The sequence below is a fragment of the Schistocerca piceifrons genome, chromosome 5 (assembly GCF_021461385.2).
Source record: "Schistocerca piceifrons isolate TAMUIC-IGC-003096 chromosome 5, iqSchPice1.1, whole genome shotgun sequence".
Lineage (NCBI taxonomy): Eukaryota > Metazoa > Arthropoda > Insecta > Orthoptera > Acrididae > Schistocerca > Schistocerca piceifrons.
This window is the reverse complement of record NC_060142.1, coordinates 477292574-477307954: the sequence shown is the minus strand read 5'-3', so window position 1 is coordinate 477307954 and position 15381 is coordinate 477292574. Positions and strand designations below refer to the sequence as shown.

The window sequence follows — 15381 nt, the reverse complement described above, 5'->3', positions numbered from 1 at the left end:
GTGACCAAGCCATTTGGAATACATTATAACCTGCTCTGCATGTGATGACAGCCTTCGTCCCCACCACCCAAGAGATTGGCATACTGACTTTTTGTCAGGGCACTGACCATGATGATGAGTGCCCCTCACCTAAAATCATCATCATCATAATCATAATCATAGGTGTCCAGTAATAGTTATGAGCTGGAAGTAGACAATTATGCATAATCTTGTTTGATTGACACAGTGTATACTGCCTCTCTTAATTTTTGTATTTGTGGAGCTTGTGTGTTTTTCAGCACAGTATCTGATCTAGAGAGTATTTTCAGAATTAGGGAGTCTATGTGTGTGAATACCATTTACTCCTGTTGTATATATGTTCCATCCTCTTGTCTGATTTTGGCTTTGGACCAACATTGTCAAAACTAAAAATGTCTGTTTTATTTTTTACTTATTTAATTCTAAAGAGCAGTATCACTGTAACATAATATATCCTGTGAAGTTATAAGTGGTTAACGATAAGCTGTGAAATGTGACACAGCGTATGTTGGTGTATTGCATGTTCAGTATTGGTACTGGGTTCCCCAGCGTGCCATGTTTTTTCAGCACACTGCACATTGATGCATTGATGTACCTTTCATTGAGTTTTCACTCTCAGTAATATTTGTAAGATGTGTCTCAGTGTAGTGTAGTGGATCCTTGTCATCAGAGTGCCTTTCTTTGTTGGCTTTAGCTGATGAATGACAAAAGCTTCAGTAATTATTTGTATTAATAGGGACAAATTAAACTCTACTACTAGCTTTTTTCCCCTGCATCTAAAACATGCAGTTTCAGTATCTACCACAAAAAACTTTTTTTCACCAACCATTTCACAATATTCCACATTGATTTGACTGACCTCAGTAGCATGTCAGTACAGTCACATTGTAATCTGACACACATTCTGGTTTTGTGGTTGTTTCACCACTCTGTCAGGCTTTTCCATGTCAAACTTTCTGTGGTATTTCAGTGGTCAACATCCAGACCTCGCTTTTAGTGCAACACTTAATAGCAAGCAGTATATCAGTGGACACAAACTGGATCTCTCTTCATTTCATTTTGTCCTGTAATTTTGGCATGTTGTGCTTGTTCCTATGAACAGAGCTACATGCAGGTGTTCCATGACTGTGGAGTCCAAGAAACTGATCTGGACACAAATACCAAATGTCAGCATAAGATATGTCTCCTCATCCCTGTGTGCCCAAATTGTGGAAGTTGATATTTCCATTGTTGTGCCTGTGCACACAATAAAACCCAAGATGTAAGAAGTGTGATAGTTGCAAACCTTCTTTTGGATGGAATATACTTCTGAAATGTGTTTGCTCTTTAAACAACCCAGTAGGCTTCTGTCAATGCAAATCTTTTAATATGAATGAAATGCAGTGTGGACTGTTGTAAATACTTTAGCACCAATTTTTCTAATATTTAATGACCCATTTTCTTCGTAACTGGCAGAACTGTTACTAAAGTGAAGCAGTGTCAAAACTAACATGATTTTGCTGAAAACTGGAATGTTCTAGAGTGTGTCTCCAGACTGGTAGTCACTAATTTTTAGCTTTTTCATGCGAGCCACAAGCAAACAAGTCCCAATGAAGAACTACTGTTCCTGAAATCCCGTTTTCTTTCCACCTCGATAATTGACAATGTACTGATTGTCTTATGTTGCTTTCATGTATAAATGAAATCATTTGGTTTAATGTGCTGTAGATTTCATAGGATCTGTGATTCTTGCAATTTTCCTGGTATAAAGAGCATTCCATGAAGTTTCAGGATTGCAGTCAGATAATGTTCATTTCTTGCCATTATATTTTGGCCGACAGCCATTCAGGTATCTTCAGGTGTGTGTTTTGCACTGGAGTTTTCTAGTTCACTTCGCTAACTTTATACCAAAAATTGAAGTGGAGAGACATGCTCAAATGCACCCACTACATGAGCGACCTCTGTAGAGTTTCACGCCATCTTCGAATTTTGCTCCATTTGTGATGCATAGGCACGTGCATAATGATGGTACTACATGCTTGCTCTCTGTCAGAATGTGCACTAATGGAGCTAAAATTCAGATGTAAAAATTAATAAAATTAACTGTCACTAGACATGTCATTGGTAAATTCTGCATGCCTACAAAGACCTACACTGTTCTCGGATGATATGGGATTGCAGAGGACTGGAATCTACAGAGTACTTTGCCATTGTGGTGAAGCCTGTAGTCTGTGAGGCAAGTAATTGGTATTGACAGATCAGGCAGACTGACTCCAATGTTGTCGAATGTGGCTTACGGCACTCCGCACTCAGTCTCTTCTTGTACGCATTCTCTAGTAGCAGAAATAAAAGCTTCGATAACATGTGGGTCATATTTGTATGCTTGAATTTATTTACAGTTACTACCTGTAATATATAATCTCGAAAAATTGGGAAGAGCTATTTAGTATCTAATATGCTGAAATATCACAAAGTTATTTGTCAAACTTTGCAATATAAATGAAAACTATTTTTTCAGATCGTTGTACATTCAGAGTTTTTGTTTCCGTTGTTAAATATTATCAATATTAATCAGTTCTACAATTTCTATATGATTAATTTGTCAGTATATTAACAAGTATAATCTGAAGATGGTACTCACAATATTATGATGAATCAATGGCATGCTCACTCATTGCATTCTTGAGTGTGTTGTAGTTATACTAATGGAAAAATACAACCATTACTGTCAGAATCTGATCTAAAATAGTCTTTTTCAGCACTACCCAAATTATCACTGCTCCCTCCCAGTTGTATAATTAAATTTTCTATGCTTTCTTCCCCAATGCCTTTGTTTTTGGCTGCCTCTTTGATGACACTTGCAGTACTGTTCACAATCTTTGTCCATGTCTCGCGTGTCACTTGATAGCTGCTACAAGCAGAGTTTCAACTTTAGAGATAATGATTTTTTTATTGTTTACAGCAATGTAATTTTCTATTTTTGCCTTTAACCCTTTAATGGCATTGAAGTGACAGTGGTACAGAGGAAGCTGAACAGTTTCATGCTTGTGCTCTTCGGCAATCTCATCGACTACTTATGTAGGAAATTGCGGTTTCTATTGTATCACAATTCTCAGTAGTTCTGCGTTCTTCATATCTTTGTTGAAATCCACTTTTTGTTGTTTCAGCCACTGAATAGTATCTTCTTTTTTCGTTTCCAAAGTTAAGTGTCCTATTATGAACAGTGGAATGATACAGGGTATTGCCCATGACGATCACTGATGGACTTGTCAGATTCGACATAAGGGATGTTTCGAAAACTTTTGAAAAACCACACTTTTCATCTTTTCGTGGTAATCACCTGTCTTTTTTGAATGAAATGTTAACAGGCAGTTTGGCACATAACTGTCTATTGTACTTGCATGTGAAACAATAATTCACCTTCCTTTTCCAACAGACACTGCATTGGTCCGCTCTGGTGTTCCATCACTCCGGCCCCTATGTAATGAATCGCTGACATTAACCTACGTTTCATCTATGCACACTATATTTACAAATCTCACACCCACGATTCTGTGCAGAAATCTGCACTGCAGTGCAACCACATCTGCCCTTTCCCTCAATGTTTTGTGTCCGTTAAACACTGACCAGCTGAAGCCTATGTCTTTCAGCACTGTACGTAATGAGAATTTGCTTCGCAAAGATCATTGTTCGGAAGTGATGTGAGTAGAAAGGGCTGTTGCCTTCTCTAATAATAGCCATTTGAATGACTACGAATGGGATCTTTCTGGAAATCGTCCAAAGCTGTCACTCGCTCCTTCCTCGGCTGTTTCTTTCCTGGGGTATGCAGCCTTGCTGTGCCACTCTCGCCCCAGTCTATGCTGTACTGTTCTTTCCATATTGTAACAACAGTATTCTTGCATATTCTCAATGCTGCTGCTGCAGACCTCTTAACAGCTGAACAACAGGAAATAAGGCTCACCTTTTTTCTTTTTGTTTTCAAAGTAGTTCCTAACTGAACACAGATTTGCAGACCTGGCTGTGTAGCACACTTTTCTTCCTCTGTTTCACTTCATGTGTTGGGCTGGCACTACTCATCTCGCTGGGCACTGTTTAAAAGGAAACAGAAGTAAATAAACACTAACAACAACAAATACAAAATAAACTAAGAACTTGCCTATTAACACAAAGGACGACCAGTTGCACGTGAGACACTTACTAGTATGCTTCCAACACGTGTGCGTCAGTTTTGCAGAAAGGCAATTTAGCTCTTGCTCTCTGCTCGAGATTGCAGTTCTTCATTGGCTGGCTATCTGCGGTTGCTAGACAACGGACGACGTTACTGAGCTGTCAATACCAAAGACTCATCTCCCAGTCTATATGTTGGTCAGACAATAGGTACAGTGCATGAAAGAGGTGTAGAACATGATTGCCACACTCACCTTTTGAAAACCAGTAAGTCAGTCATAACTGAACATCGTCAGGACATTGCATGTATTATTGTACCTTGGAAATCTTGATCCTTCTGGGATTCAGAATCAGTGGAAATAAGTTTAGTGAAAGATGGGACCTGGTGATATCTTTAATCTTTTCAGGAAGAAAACATTTTATGACCAATGACACATTAGAGCGCTAATTTTGATATCTAAATTTTAACTCTGCAATTGCGCACCCTAACAAAGAGCACACATGTATCACCATTACATATGCACCTGCACGCTATAGATGGAGCAATATTCATAGAAGGCACAAAACTCGACAGAGTCAGAGAGTCACTCATGTAGCATCTCTGCACCAGTTTTTGGTATAAAGTTAGCGATGTGAACCAGCAGCCTACAGTGCAAAATAGTCACTTGAAGATAGGTGAATAGTTGTTAGTCAAAGTATCATGGCAAGAAGTTTACATTATCCGGCTGCTGTCCCAGAACTTCATGGCATACTCCTTAAGATATGTTACAAATCGGAGACACTGATAGGATCCACATTTGTGTTCTAGGGCTGAATCGTCACACATGCACACTGGATGAAAATCACTTTACTTTCAGTCAAATGTGTCACTAAACCATGCTCTTTTCCCGAACATTTCACACTCGCTTTCAGACACAGTAGATAGATCCTGAAGAATTTTAATTTCTCTTAGAATTAGATGGATACCAGCTTATGTACATGGCTGACAACTGGTACTTGGAGATTCTGTCGAAGAAACATCACAATTGGAGAAGTTCATTCTCCCTGCTGCTTCTAGTGATAATTTACAAAATGTATTCCTCTGTAAAAGGTCGATCTTGTACCATTTTCTTCCCAAAAACAATAAGATGGAAACAGCAATACCAGACCACAGCTGCAAAAACACGCATAGTGATCCCAATTGAGCTGTATAACATAAGCACCCCCCCATGAACCATGGACCTTGCCGTTGGTGGGGAGGCTTGCGTGCCTCAGCGATACAGATAGCCGTACCGTAGGTGCAACCACAACGGAGGGGTATCTGTTGAGAGGCCAGACAAACGTGTGGTTCCTGAAGAGGGGCAGCAGCCTTTTCAGTAGTTGCAAGGGCAAAAGTCTGGATGATTGACTGATCTGGCCTTGTAACAATAACCAAAACGGCCTTGCTGTGCTGGTACTGCGAACGGCTGAAAGCAAGGGGAAACTACAGCCGTAATTTTTCCCGAGGGCATGCAGCTTTACTGTATGATTACATGATGATGGCGTCCTCTTGGGTAAAATATTCCGGAGGTAAAATAGTCCCCCATTCGGATCTCCGGGTGGGGACTACTCAAGAGGATGTCGTTATCAGGAGAAAGAAAACTGGCGTTCTACGAATCGGAGCGTGGAATGTCAGATCCCTTAATCGGGCAGGTAGGTTAGAAAATTTAAAAAGGGAAATGGATAGGTTGAAGTTAGATATAGTGGGAATTAGTGAAGTTCGGTGGCAGGAGGAACAAGCCTTCTGGTCAGGTGACTACAGGGTTATAAACACAAAATCAAATAGGGGTAATGCAGGAGTAGGTTTAATAATGAATAGGAAAATAAGAATGCGGGTAAGCTACTACAAACAGCATAGTGAACGCATTATTGTGGCCAAGATAGATACGAAGCCCACGCCTACTACAGTAGTACAAGTTTATTTGCCAACTAGCTCTGCAGATGACGAAGAAATTGAAGAAATGTATGATGAAATAAAAGAAATTATTCAGATTGTGAAGGGAGACGAAAATTTAATAGTCATGGGTGACTGGAATTCGAGTGTAGGAAAAGGGAGAGAAGGAAACATAGTAGGTGAATATGGATTGGGGGACAGAAATGAAAGAGGAAGCCGCCTGGTCGAATTTTGCACAGAGCACAACATAATCATAACTAACACTTGGTTTAAGAATCATGAAAGAAGGTTGTATACATGGAAGAACCCTGGAGATACTAAAAGGTATCAGATAGATTATATAATGGTAAGACAGAGATTTAGGAACCAGGTTTTAAATTGTAAGACATTTCCAGGGGCAGATGTGGACTCTGACCACAATCTATTGGTTATGACCTGTAGATTAAAACTGAAGAAACTGCAAAAAGGTGGGAATTTAAGGAGATGGGACCTGGATAAACTAAAAGAACCAGAGGTTGTACAGAGATTCAGGGAGAGCATAAGGGAGCAATTGACAGGAATGGGGGAAATAAATACAGTAGAAGAAGAATGGGTAGCTTTGAGGGATGAAGTAGTGAAGGCAGCAGAGGATCAAGTAGGTAAAAAGACGAGGGCTAGTAGAAATCCTTGGGTAACAGAAGAAATATTGAATTTAATTGATGAAAGGAGAAAATATAAAAATGCAGTAAGTGAAACAGGCAAAAAGGAGTACAAACGTCTCAAAAATGAGATCGACAGGAAGTGCAAAATGGCTAAGCAGGGATGGCTAGAGGACAAATGTAAGGATGTAGAGGCCTATCTCACTAGGGGTAAGATAGATACCGCCTACAGGAAAATTAAAGAGACCTTTGGAGATAAGAGAACGACTTGTATGAATATCAAGAGCTCAGATGGAAACCCAGTTCTAAGCAAAGAAGGGAAAGCAGAAAGGTGGAAGGAGTATATAGAGGGTCTATACAAGGGCGATGTACTTGAGGACAATATTATGGAAATGAAAGAGGATGTAGATGAAGATGAAATGGGAGATATGATACTGTGTGAAGAGTTTGACAGAGCACTGAAAGACCTGAGTCGAAACAAGGCCCCCGGAGTAGACAATATTCCATTGGAACTACTGACGGCCGTGGGAGAACCAGTCCTGACAAAACTCTACCATCTGGTGAGCAAGATGTATGAAACAGGCGAAATACCCTCAGACTTCAAGAAGAATATAATAATTCCAATCCCAAAGAAAGCAGGTGTTGACAGATGTGAAAATTACCGAACTATCAGCTTAATAAGTCACAGCTGCAAAATACTAACACGAATTCTTTACAGACGGATGGAAAAACTAGTAGAAGCCAACCTCGGGGAAGATCAGTTTGGATTCCGTAGAAACACTGGAACACGTGAGGCAATACTGACCTTACAACTTATCTTAGAAGAAAGATTAAGGAAAGGCAAACCTATGTTTCTAGCATTTGTAGACTTAGAGAAAGCTTTTGACAATGTTGACTGGAATACTCTCTTTCAAATTCTAAAGGTGGCAGGGGTAAAATACAGGGAGCGAAAGGCTATTTACAATTTGTACAGAAACCAGATGGCAGTTATAAGAGTTGAGGGGCATGAAAGGGAAGCAGTGGTTGGGAAGGGAGTAAGACAGGGTTGTAGCCTCTCCCTGATGTTGTTCAATCTGTATATTGAGTAAGCAGTAAAGGAAACAAAAGAAAAATTCGGAGTAGGTATTAAAATTCATAGAGAAGAAATAAAAACTTTGAAGTTCGCCGATGACATTGTAATTCTGTCAGAGACAGCAAAGGACTTGGAAGAGCAGTTGAATGGAATGGACAGTGTCTTGAAAGGAGGATATAAGATGAACATCAACAAAAGCAAAACAAGGATAATGGAATGTGGTCTAATTAAGTCGGGTGATGCTGAGGGAATTAGATTAGGAAATGAGGCACTTAAAGTAGTAAAGGAGTATCGCTATTTGGGGAGCAAAATAACTGATGATGGTTGAAGTAGAGAGGATAAAAAATGTAGGCTGGCAATGGCAAGGAAAGCGTTTCTGAAGAAGAGAAATTTGTTAACATCTAGTATTGATTTAAGTGTCAGGAAGTCATTTCTGAAAGTATTTGTATGCGGTGTAGCCATGTATGGAAGTGAAACATGGACGATAAATAGTTTGGACGGGAAGAGAATAGAAGCTTTCGAAATGTGGTGCTACAGAAGAATGCTGAAGATTAGATGGGTAGATCACATAACTAATGAGGAAGTATTGAATAGGATTGGGGAGAAGAGAAGTTTGTGGCACAACTTGACCAGAAGAAGGGATCGGTTGGTAGGACATGTTCTGAGGCATCAAAGGATCACCAATTTAGTATTGGAGGGCAGCGTGGAGGGTAAAAATCGTAGAGGGAGACCAAGAGATGAATACACTAAGCAGATTCAGAAGGATGTAGGTTGCAGTAGGTACTGGGAGATGAAAAAGCTTGCACAGGATAGAGTGGCATGGAGAGCTCCATCAAACCAGTCTCAGGACTGAAGACCACAACAACAACAACAAACAATAACATAAGCACTTTCTGAAGTGCTCAGGGGGATGAGGGAAGTTGACACGCCTCTGCGTGTTAACGTATCCAGTGCACAAAGATACTTAAGGAATCATGACTACATCTAGAGCTGTCAAAAATTTAATGAGGTGCTATTACTGTTGATAACCAGAGAATATTTCATCAATGAATTAATTGAAGCACATATTCAAAATAAACATTCTAAATGAAATGTTATTTTTCAGTACATTGTTTATCTGTTCCATGACTAATTGCAAATACTGTAATAGATTTTAAGAGAGAAGTTTTTTGTGGACTTACTTTCCAAATATCTCATTTCCTCTTTTTCTGCATGAGGCTTATGGAGTTTGTTTTTTCATAACAGCATCATCTGTTATGTACAGTATAACAAATGTAACAGGACCATTTCAAATTGGCCATAAAATTACAATTAATATGTCATCAAAACAAGAAAAATCTTCAAAGACATCGCCCAGGAGGATACCTAAGGCTGTAGAAGGTAAATGTGGTAATTATTTGTATACTTATACATATCATAATGTGAAAAACTTTAGTGTGTGTTCATGTTTTACTGTATCTCCAGTACTATTGAAGGGGTGGAACAATGAAAAAGAAAGAAAACTGCACATCACAAAAAATTAAAAAATGAAATTAATGTAGATGCTAAAGTGGTGATATATCTAATGATTATATAACTTGTGAAACAAAAACGCATGTCTGCGCATGCGCGCGCACACAAACACACACCAGTGCCATGGACTTTATGATCAGTTGCTTGCGTAGACAAGATGTGGCATGGCTACTGGGAAAGTGATGACTGTGTGTGTGTGTGTGTGTGTGTGTGTGTGTGTGTGTGTGTGTCAAAATTAGGATAATAATGAAAAATTGGTGTGGGGGAGGGGGCAGCAACATCTGTTTGACGAATTGAAGCACATGCCTCATCAGTATTAATCCTGCTAATGGGTGAGCATCATGTAATGCACAATGTTGAGTGTGAGATTGTCTTACTTTTTTTGCTCAGTTGTAAGAAATGCTGCCTTAGACTGGATTCACAACGCGCACAGCAGGATTTGATGCCAAGTTTAATTCGCAAACACACTTGTAAGAATGAAAAGAACATTAGCTCTTCTTAAAAGACAGCTTTTTTCCTCTCCTTGAACCAAGAAAGGATCACACTTGCTCAGGTACAAGCGGCTAATGTGCCATCTTCTTTCTGATTTGGTTGCTCTTATCTCAAAACAGATAAACTGTCGACTGCCTTAGACAGAACAACGAAGTAACTTTGAAGTCTTTCTTCAGTCAGGTGTGAGGTCTGAGAGGGTATGTTTATAACATTACCTCAGTGAATGAGAAGTTTATTAAAATTGTAACTCGTCTGCAGAAAACGCTACGCATACTGGTTAACGTAGATGCTTCTGAAAGGGATATATTGGTTGCCATCCGATGGTAACTCCTTGTAGTGCATTTAGCATTTTGTGTACTTGGTGTTGTCGACATTCTGTAAACTCACTGGCAGGTGTTAGAGTTGAAACATGCCTATACTAAATGCACACACAAAAACAATACAGTACAACCCTGCTTTTACGTTCCCGGAATTAATGTTTTCCCCGCCGTTTATGACTTTTTTTGTTGGTCCTGTCAAATTTCCTATGCCCAAAATGTTAATTTGCACCTGATTTTTCACCAACATATTGTCATGTAGGAGGTGTAATTAGACGAATGACGAACACTAACTTCACTTAACGAAGGTTTATTCAGCACTTGCACATACAAGAGTGCGAAGCGAACTGCCTCCAGCCAGAACACATACAGTATATATACAGCTACAGAACATTCCAGTACAATGATTTTTGCCATTTGTGGATACTTCTAGAATATACTCAAACTGAATATAGAAATTAAAATTGTACAGTCCATGTGAGTTTTGAGCTCACGACCATCCATGCAACAGTTTAATATCATAACCACTACACGACGCTGCTACTCAGCTTCTTCTGCGACATTGCTCCCTCCGTAAGAGAACAGCATCTCTGTGTTATGTCCCCCTAGTCCGGGAACAAGTCATCAGTCCTGCATACTCTGAATCTCGATGATTGATGCTCACCCTGCCGGTGAGCTTAGAACTTCTTTTGCCGCTACGCTCTTCGTCACCTTTCCGCTTGTTGCCTGTCGCTGGAGGTTCAAATTTACCTTGGGTTGCAGGTCATCTGGGAAGAACACATGAATTTTTTCATCTGGGAAAAAGCTGGGAATTTTTTTAGAATTCCTGGAGTTTTTCATTGTTTTAGTTAAATTTTTGTTATTTTGACTGGTAAGAACCGATACTCTAACAAAGGATATTACTGTATCCCGCTACCGCTAAATAATACTTATGTAATAAAACATGAACGAGAGAGGAAAAAAAAACCACACTTCAATTGCAAAGGAAATGTGCCATATACGACGATGACACACAGTGCTCAGGCAAGCGTCTGCCAACAGCAAAATGTGTCAAAGGCTTTAGGAAGACTATGCAGTACTTCATAACAACAAATTGCCTCCAGTGAGTGTGAATACACAACTGTTTACCTGCTTACATTACATTCATTTTAGCAGTTACGAGCGGGCTCATGCACATGCGCAGTTGAATTGCGTTTGAGTAGTAGATTCTCCCGCTTCTGGTTACAGGAATGTGGCCATTGGCCCTGCAAGCAGTTGCAGCAGTAGCTAGATGCTACCGGGAAAAGGGGGTGCCAAATTCATATTCTTGAGGAAAAAACTTGTTTCACAAAGCGCCTAGCATCCAGTGCACGTTTGTCTCTCGATTGTTCATATGATTTTGAAACGCTTCCCTGTTGGTTTTTGAACATTTTTGAACATATTTTAAGTTCATTTCTGAATGAACCATAAGTTGATTTTTTAATGTGTGCATAGTGTACATGATGTCTCTGTCAGGAGAATCCTCGTCGCATCTAGAAATGTGTAATTTCTTGCTTATCTCTTGTTTTTATTGGATTTATGTATCCTATATTTAATTTTATGTCAAACAAAACAGCAAGTTATTAGCTAATAGGCAACGAAGAGTGCAAATGTTTATGAAGAGTTCTTGTTCTCCCGATTACAAATAATCCCGTCCGCTGTTAATTGCGAGGTGTTCTTTTTTTTAAAAAAAAGAGGGGCAGGCTGTCAGACAGGCAGACTGGGAGCAGGAGAGGCACCACTGGAAATTTCAATTTCCACTGTCCTGAATATAGTTTGATGGCATCAGTTACGAAATATACACGTTTCAGTTCCACAGAGCGAAATACAGTGACGTGCGGTAGAAGAATGCTTTATGAAGAGGCGTGGCACTACACTTTGGCATACTTAAAACCAAATAATATGTCTTACATTTCCTCGAACACACGTTCTATGTTTCAGCCTTTTCAGAAAGATGTGCGCTACAAGATGAACATACTTTTGAAAATTGTTTTTTTTTTTAGTATTCATCCGGTTCGCAAATTCCATAGATCCGGGGCTGATGCGCAGAGCAATCTGAGTTACAGTGGGTAGTCTCGACATGACCCGTGTTTGAATTTAGTGAGTTTGCTGTTTCCCATTCATTTACTCTCATGTTAAATGAAAAAAAAAAATGAATTTCTGTGGCTGGGAGCTATCAAGTGAATTAAAATACACTCACATAATTACGGAAGGCTAAAATATGTCATTAGTTTCAGATTTTATTTCCACCTTTCTGACAGCAAGCATTAATCGCCTTGCAGAACAATGAAGTTATTTTTGTCTGTTTGACAAAGAAATTTGACTTTTATTAACCTTTTCCACAGAGGCAGTCAATGTATTTGAAACAAATCTTTTATTCCACAGTACTGGCTAGTTTCAACTGTTTGCTGCATTTCAAGTGCACATTTTCATTTTGTAGCATGTATTGCATTATGCCATAATAAAGAACCAAACATGATGGTGCTCCAATAAAACTTACATCCCGAAAACCACACTGAAAAGCTTAATGTCAGGTCGAGGTCTACTTTATTGGGAATCTGGACATACGAATGTGCACTTAAAGTATGCACTTTAAATGTGCACATTTTAATATGGTTCACGAAATTCCGATGCTCTGGGGGTATCCTGTGATGTCTTGCTTCTTTTATGAAATAATGTATGATCTTTCAATGTTTTACATGTACATACATACGGGCTTCCTACGTCATGATAGCTGCGCAAGCGCGGTGTTGCCTGTTGTCTGTGCTCTCTGGCAACTGCTGAAATGAACCTGTTTCTAACAGGTTGCGGGAAAATATTGCGAATGGTGGCTTGAAAAGCGTTACTTTCATAGTAAATATCCTTTCACATAAGTTGAACTATGTGCAAGAATGTACCATAAAAATCACAGAGCGTTTGACTCTCATTTAAAAATCAACTCTTTGATAACGAGCCATTTAGAAGAATTTCGAACCCTGAGGATCAGACATTTATGTCATTATTAAAAATTTTACTGGCACATTTGTGTGATACATCTTAAAGTGTAACACACGCAAAAAAGATCGACATTAATGCGATAGCTTAGCTTCTCTTGCAGCTTATTAATCTTAGAAACCAATATTATATGTGAAAGCTTTTCTTTTCTTGTAGCAGCGCTATGTATATTAATTTAAACTATTAACTTTCCATGTCTGGATGTTCGTGCTATTTAACAGTGATGTTGCTGTTGGCTAACTACATCACGTGTCCTATGCTCTGAATATCTGCTGTCTTCGGTTGGCGAGATCACATGACTTGAGCTATGACTGGCTTACAAAAGTGCATCGCAATCTCGATTTCAATGATTCGGAAAGTAACCTGCAGTGTTTGGTGGAATTCCAATGTATACTTTCATAATTCGAAAATACGAAGTGTATGTGTTGCTGCACATCAAAGATATTTCCAAAACGTGTCTTTTTCCCTGAGTTTCGTTTTCTAAAGTGTCGGGAAAGTTTACGCCCGTGTGTAAAACCATAACCATTCAAAGGATTGATAAGGGAAAATATACTGTCACTTAACATGGAAAAAGCGTGTTTTCACCTGGGAGAAAATGTATTTTTAACCGGTAAATCGGGGAAAAACCTGGGAATTTTTTTTTTTTTTTTTTTTTCCGTGTCCGCGTATACACCCTGTGATGGTGTCCAGCGGCACACTACTAATGCTGTTCTTGAACAGTATGGGTATGTTTTCCCTACTCATTTGTATTAACTTGCAATTTTCTACATTTAGAGCTAGCTGCCATACATCACACCAACCAGAAACTTTGTCTAGGTTATCACATTATCCTCCTACAATCACTCAACACCACTACCTTCCCATACACCACAGCATCATCAGCAAACAGCCACTGACTGCTGCTTACTCTGTCCACCATATAATTTATGTATATGACAATAACAGCAGCTCTGTTACACTTCTCTGGAGACACCTGACAATGCCCTTGCCTCTGATGAACACTCACTGTCGAGGAAAAAAATACTGAGTCCTGTTGGTTACTGGTTTTATGAGTTTTAGGAATTGTGTACAATTTTTGTGCCCAAGGTGTGAGGAGCTAGACAGACTTCAGTATGTAGTTTTGGAAAGAGATTTGAGAAGAGACTGAAGCTCATGGTAAGACTTTTGAAATTGAGTCACTCCAGTAGGGCATTTAAGTGGTGCATTGGAGAGCTGCTGGAGGTCCTCCACAAGATCACTGTGGTTCATAATAACAGTGATGGAGTTACTGTGTACAGAGAGAGAAAAGGATTAGTTTTGGGGTGGTTAGTACTAGATGAGTGGGGTGCAGAAGAATGAGTAGCAGCAGAGAATAGTTCTCAAAATAATACCTCTCCCACCCACCCCAAAATGGATTTTGACCACCTGTAGTCTCCTTATCTTTCCTTAGGCCACTCTTGCACATAATCCCCCCCTCCCCCTTTCCACTTCCGTCATATGTCTCGTATCTGTATGGAAGACTAACTTGCAACATCTATCGCATACATTCTCCCATCATCTCCTGTTTTAGCCCAGCTTCAAGCATCCCATACACCATAAAGTGTGGAGCCCACTTTGAAAGTGGCAATGTCGTGTACTGCACTGCACAGCTATCTGTGTAGGTACAACTATGAGCAAATTATCTATCTGGATTAACATTACTCAAGATTACACATTTGTGGAGCATACTGCACAACATAACAGTTTTGACTTAAACGGACACTCCATTACTTATGCTGTATTAATTCTAATCTCAGCACCAACTTCAATGAATTAGGCAGGTGAACACACTCCCTGCAAAAGAGCCATTATTCCCACAACACATCCTGGATGTCTCAGGTAGTCTGTCAAGCATTTGTTTCAACCCCCTCTCCTGTTTTCAACCCATTCCATTGACCTGCTCCCAAACCAACTTATCAGTGCACTTCTTACTCCACCCTAAACCCCTCTACCCGCCCTTTGGTTCCTGCTGCATTGGATCACTCACCTTTCTGCTCCATTCACCATTCCACATCTCTTCCATTTCATTCACCTCAGTCAGGATCACTTCTTGCCCCAGTCAGATGACAGCGTTGTCTTAGGAAACAACACTGTACGTTTGGGAGAAGGGGGGGGGGGGGGGGGGGGGGGGAGGAGGAGATAATGAAGCAATGTTTTAGCCTTCCTAAAAGGCTGATGCCTGTCCACAACTAAGCACATCTTCTATATTCTAGTTTAAATTTATCCTTATATACATATAACAGT

General features: G+C 39.6%; 1 protein-coding gene across 2 annotated transcripts in view; it reads left to right on the top strand.

The window, feature by feature from the left end:
- LOC124798117 overlaps nucleotides 1–15381 on the top strand; it is a 38732-nt gene that overhangs the window by 19745 nt on the left and 3606 nt on the right. Inside the window, exon 3 of one of the 2 annotated variants that reach the window (XM_047261374.1) lies at nucleotides 9032–9166. The exons of the other annotated variant lie outside the window; for it this stretch is intronic. Within the exon in view, the coding sequence (XP_047117330.1) occupies nucleotides 9032–9166 (135 nt within the window). The remainder of the gene's footprint in view (nucleotides 1–9031; nucleotides 9167–15381) is intronic. 2 annotated transcript variants of the gene reach the window in all.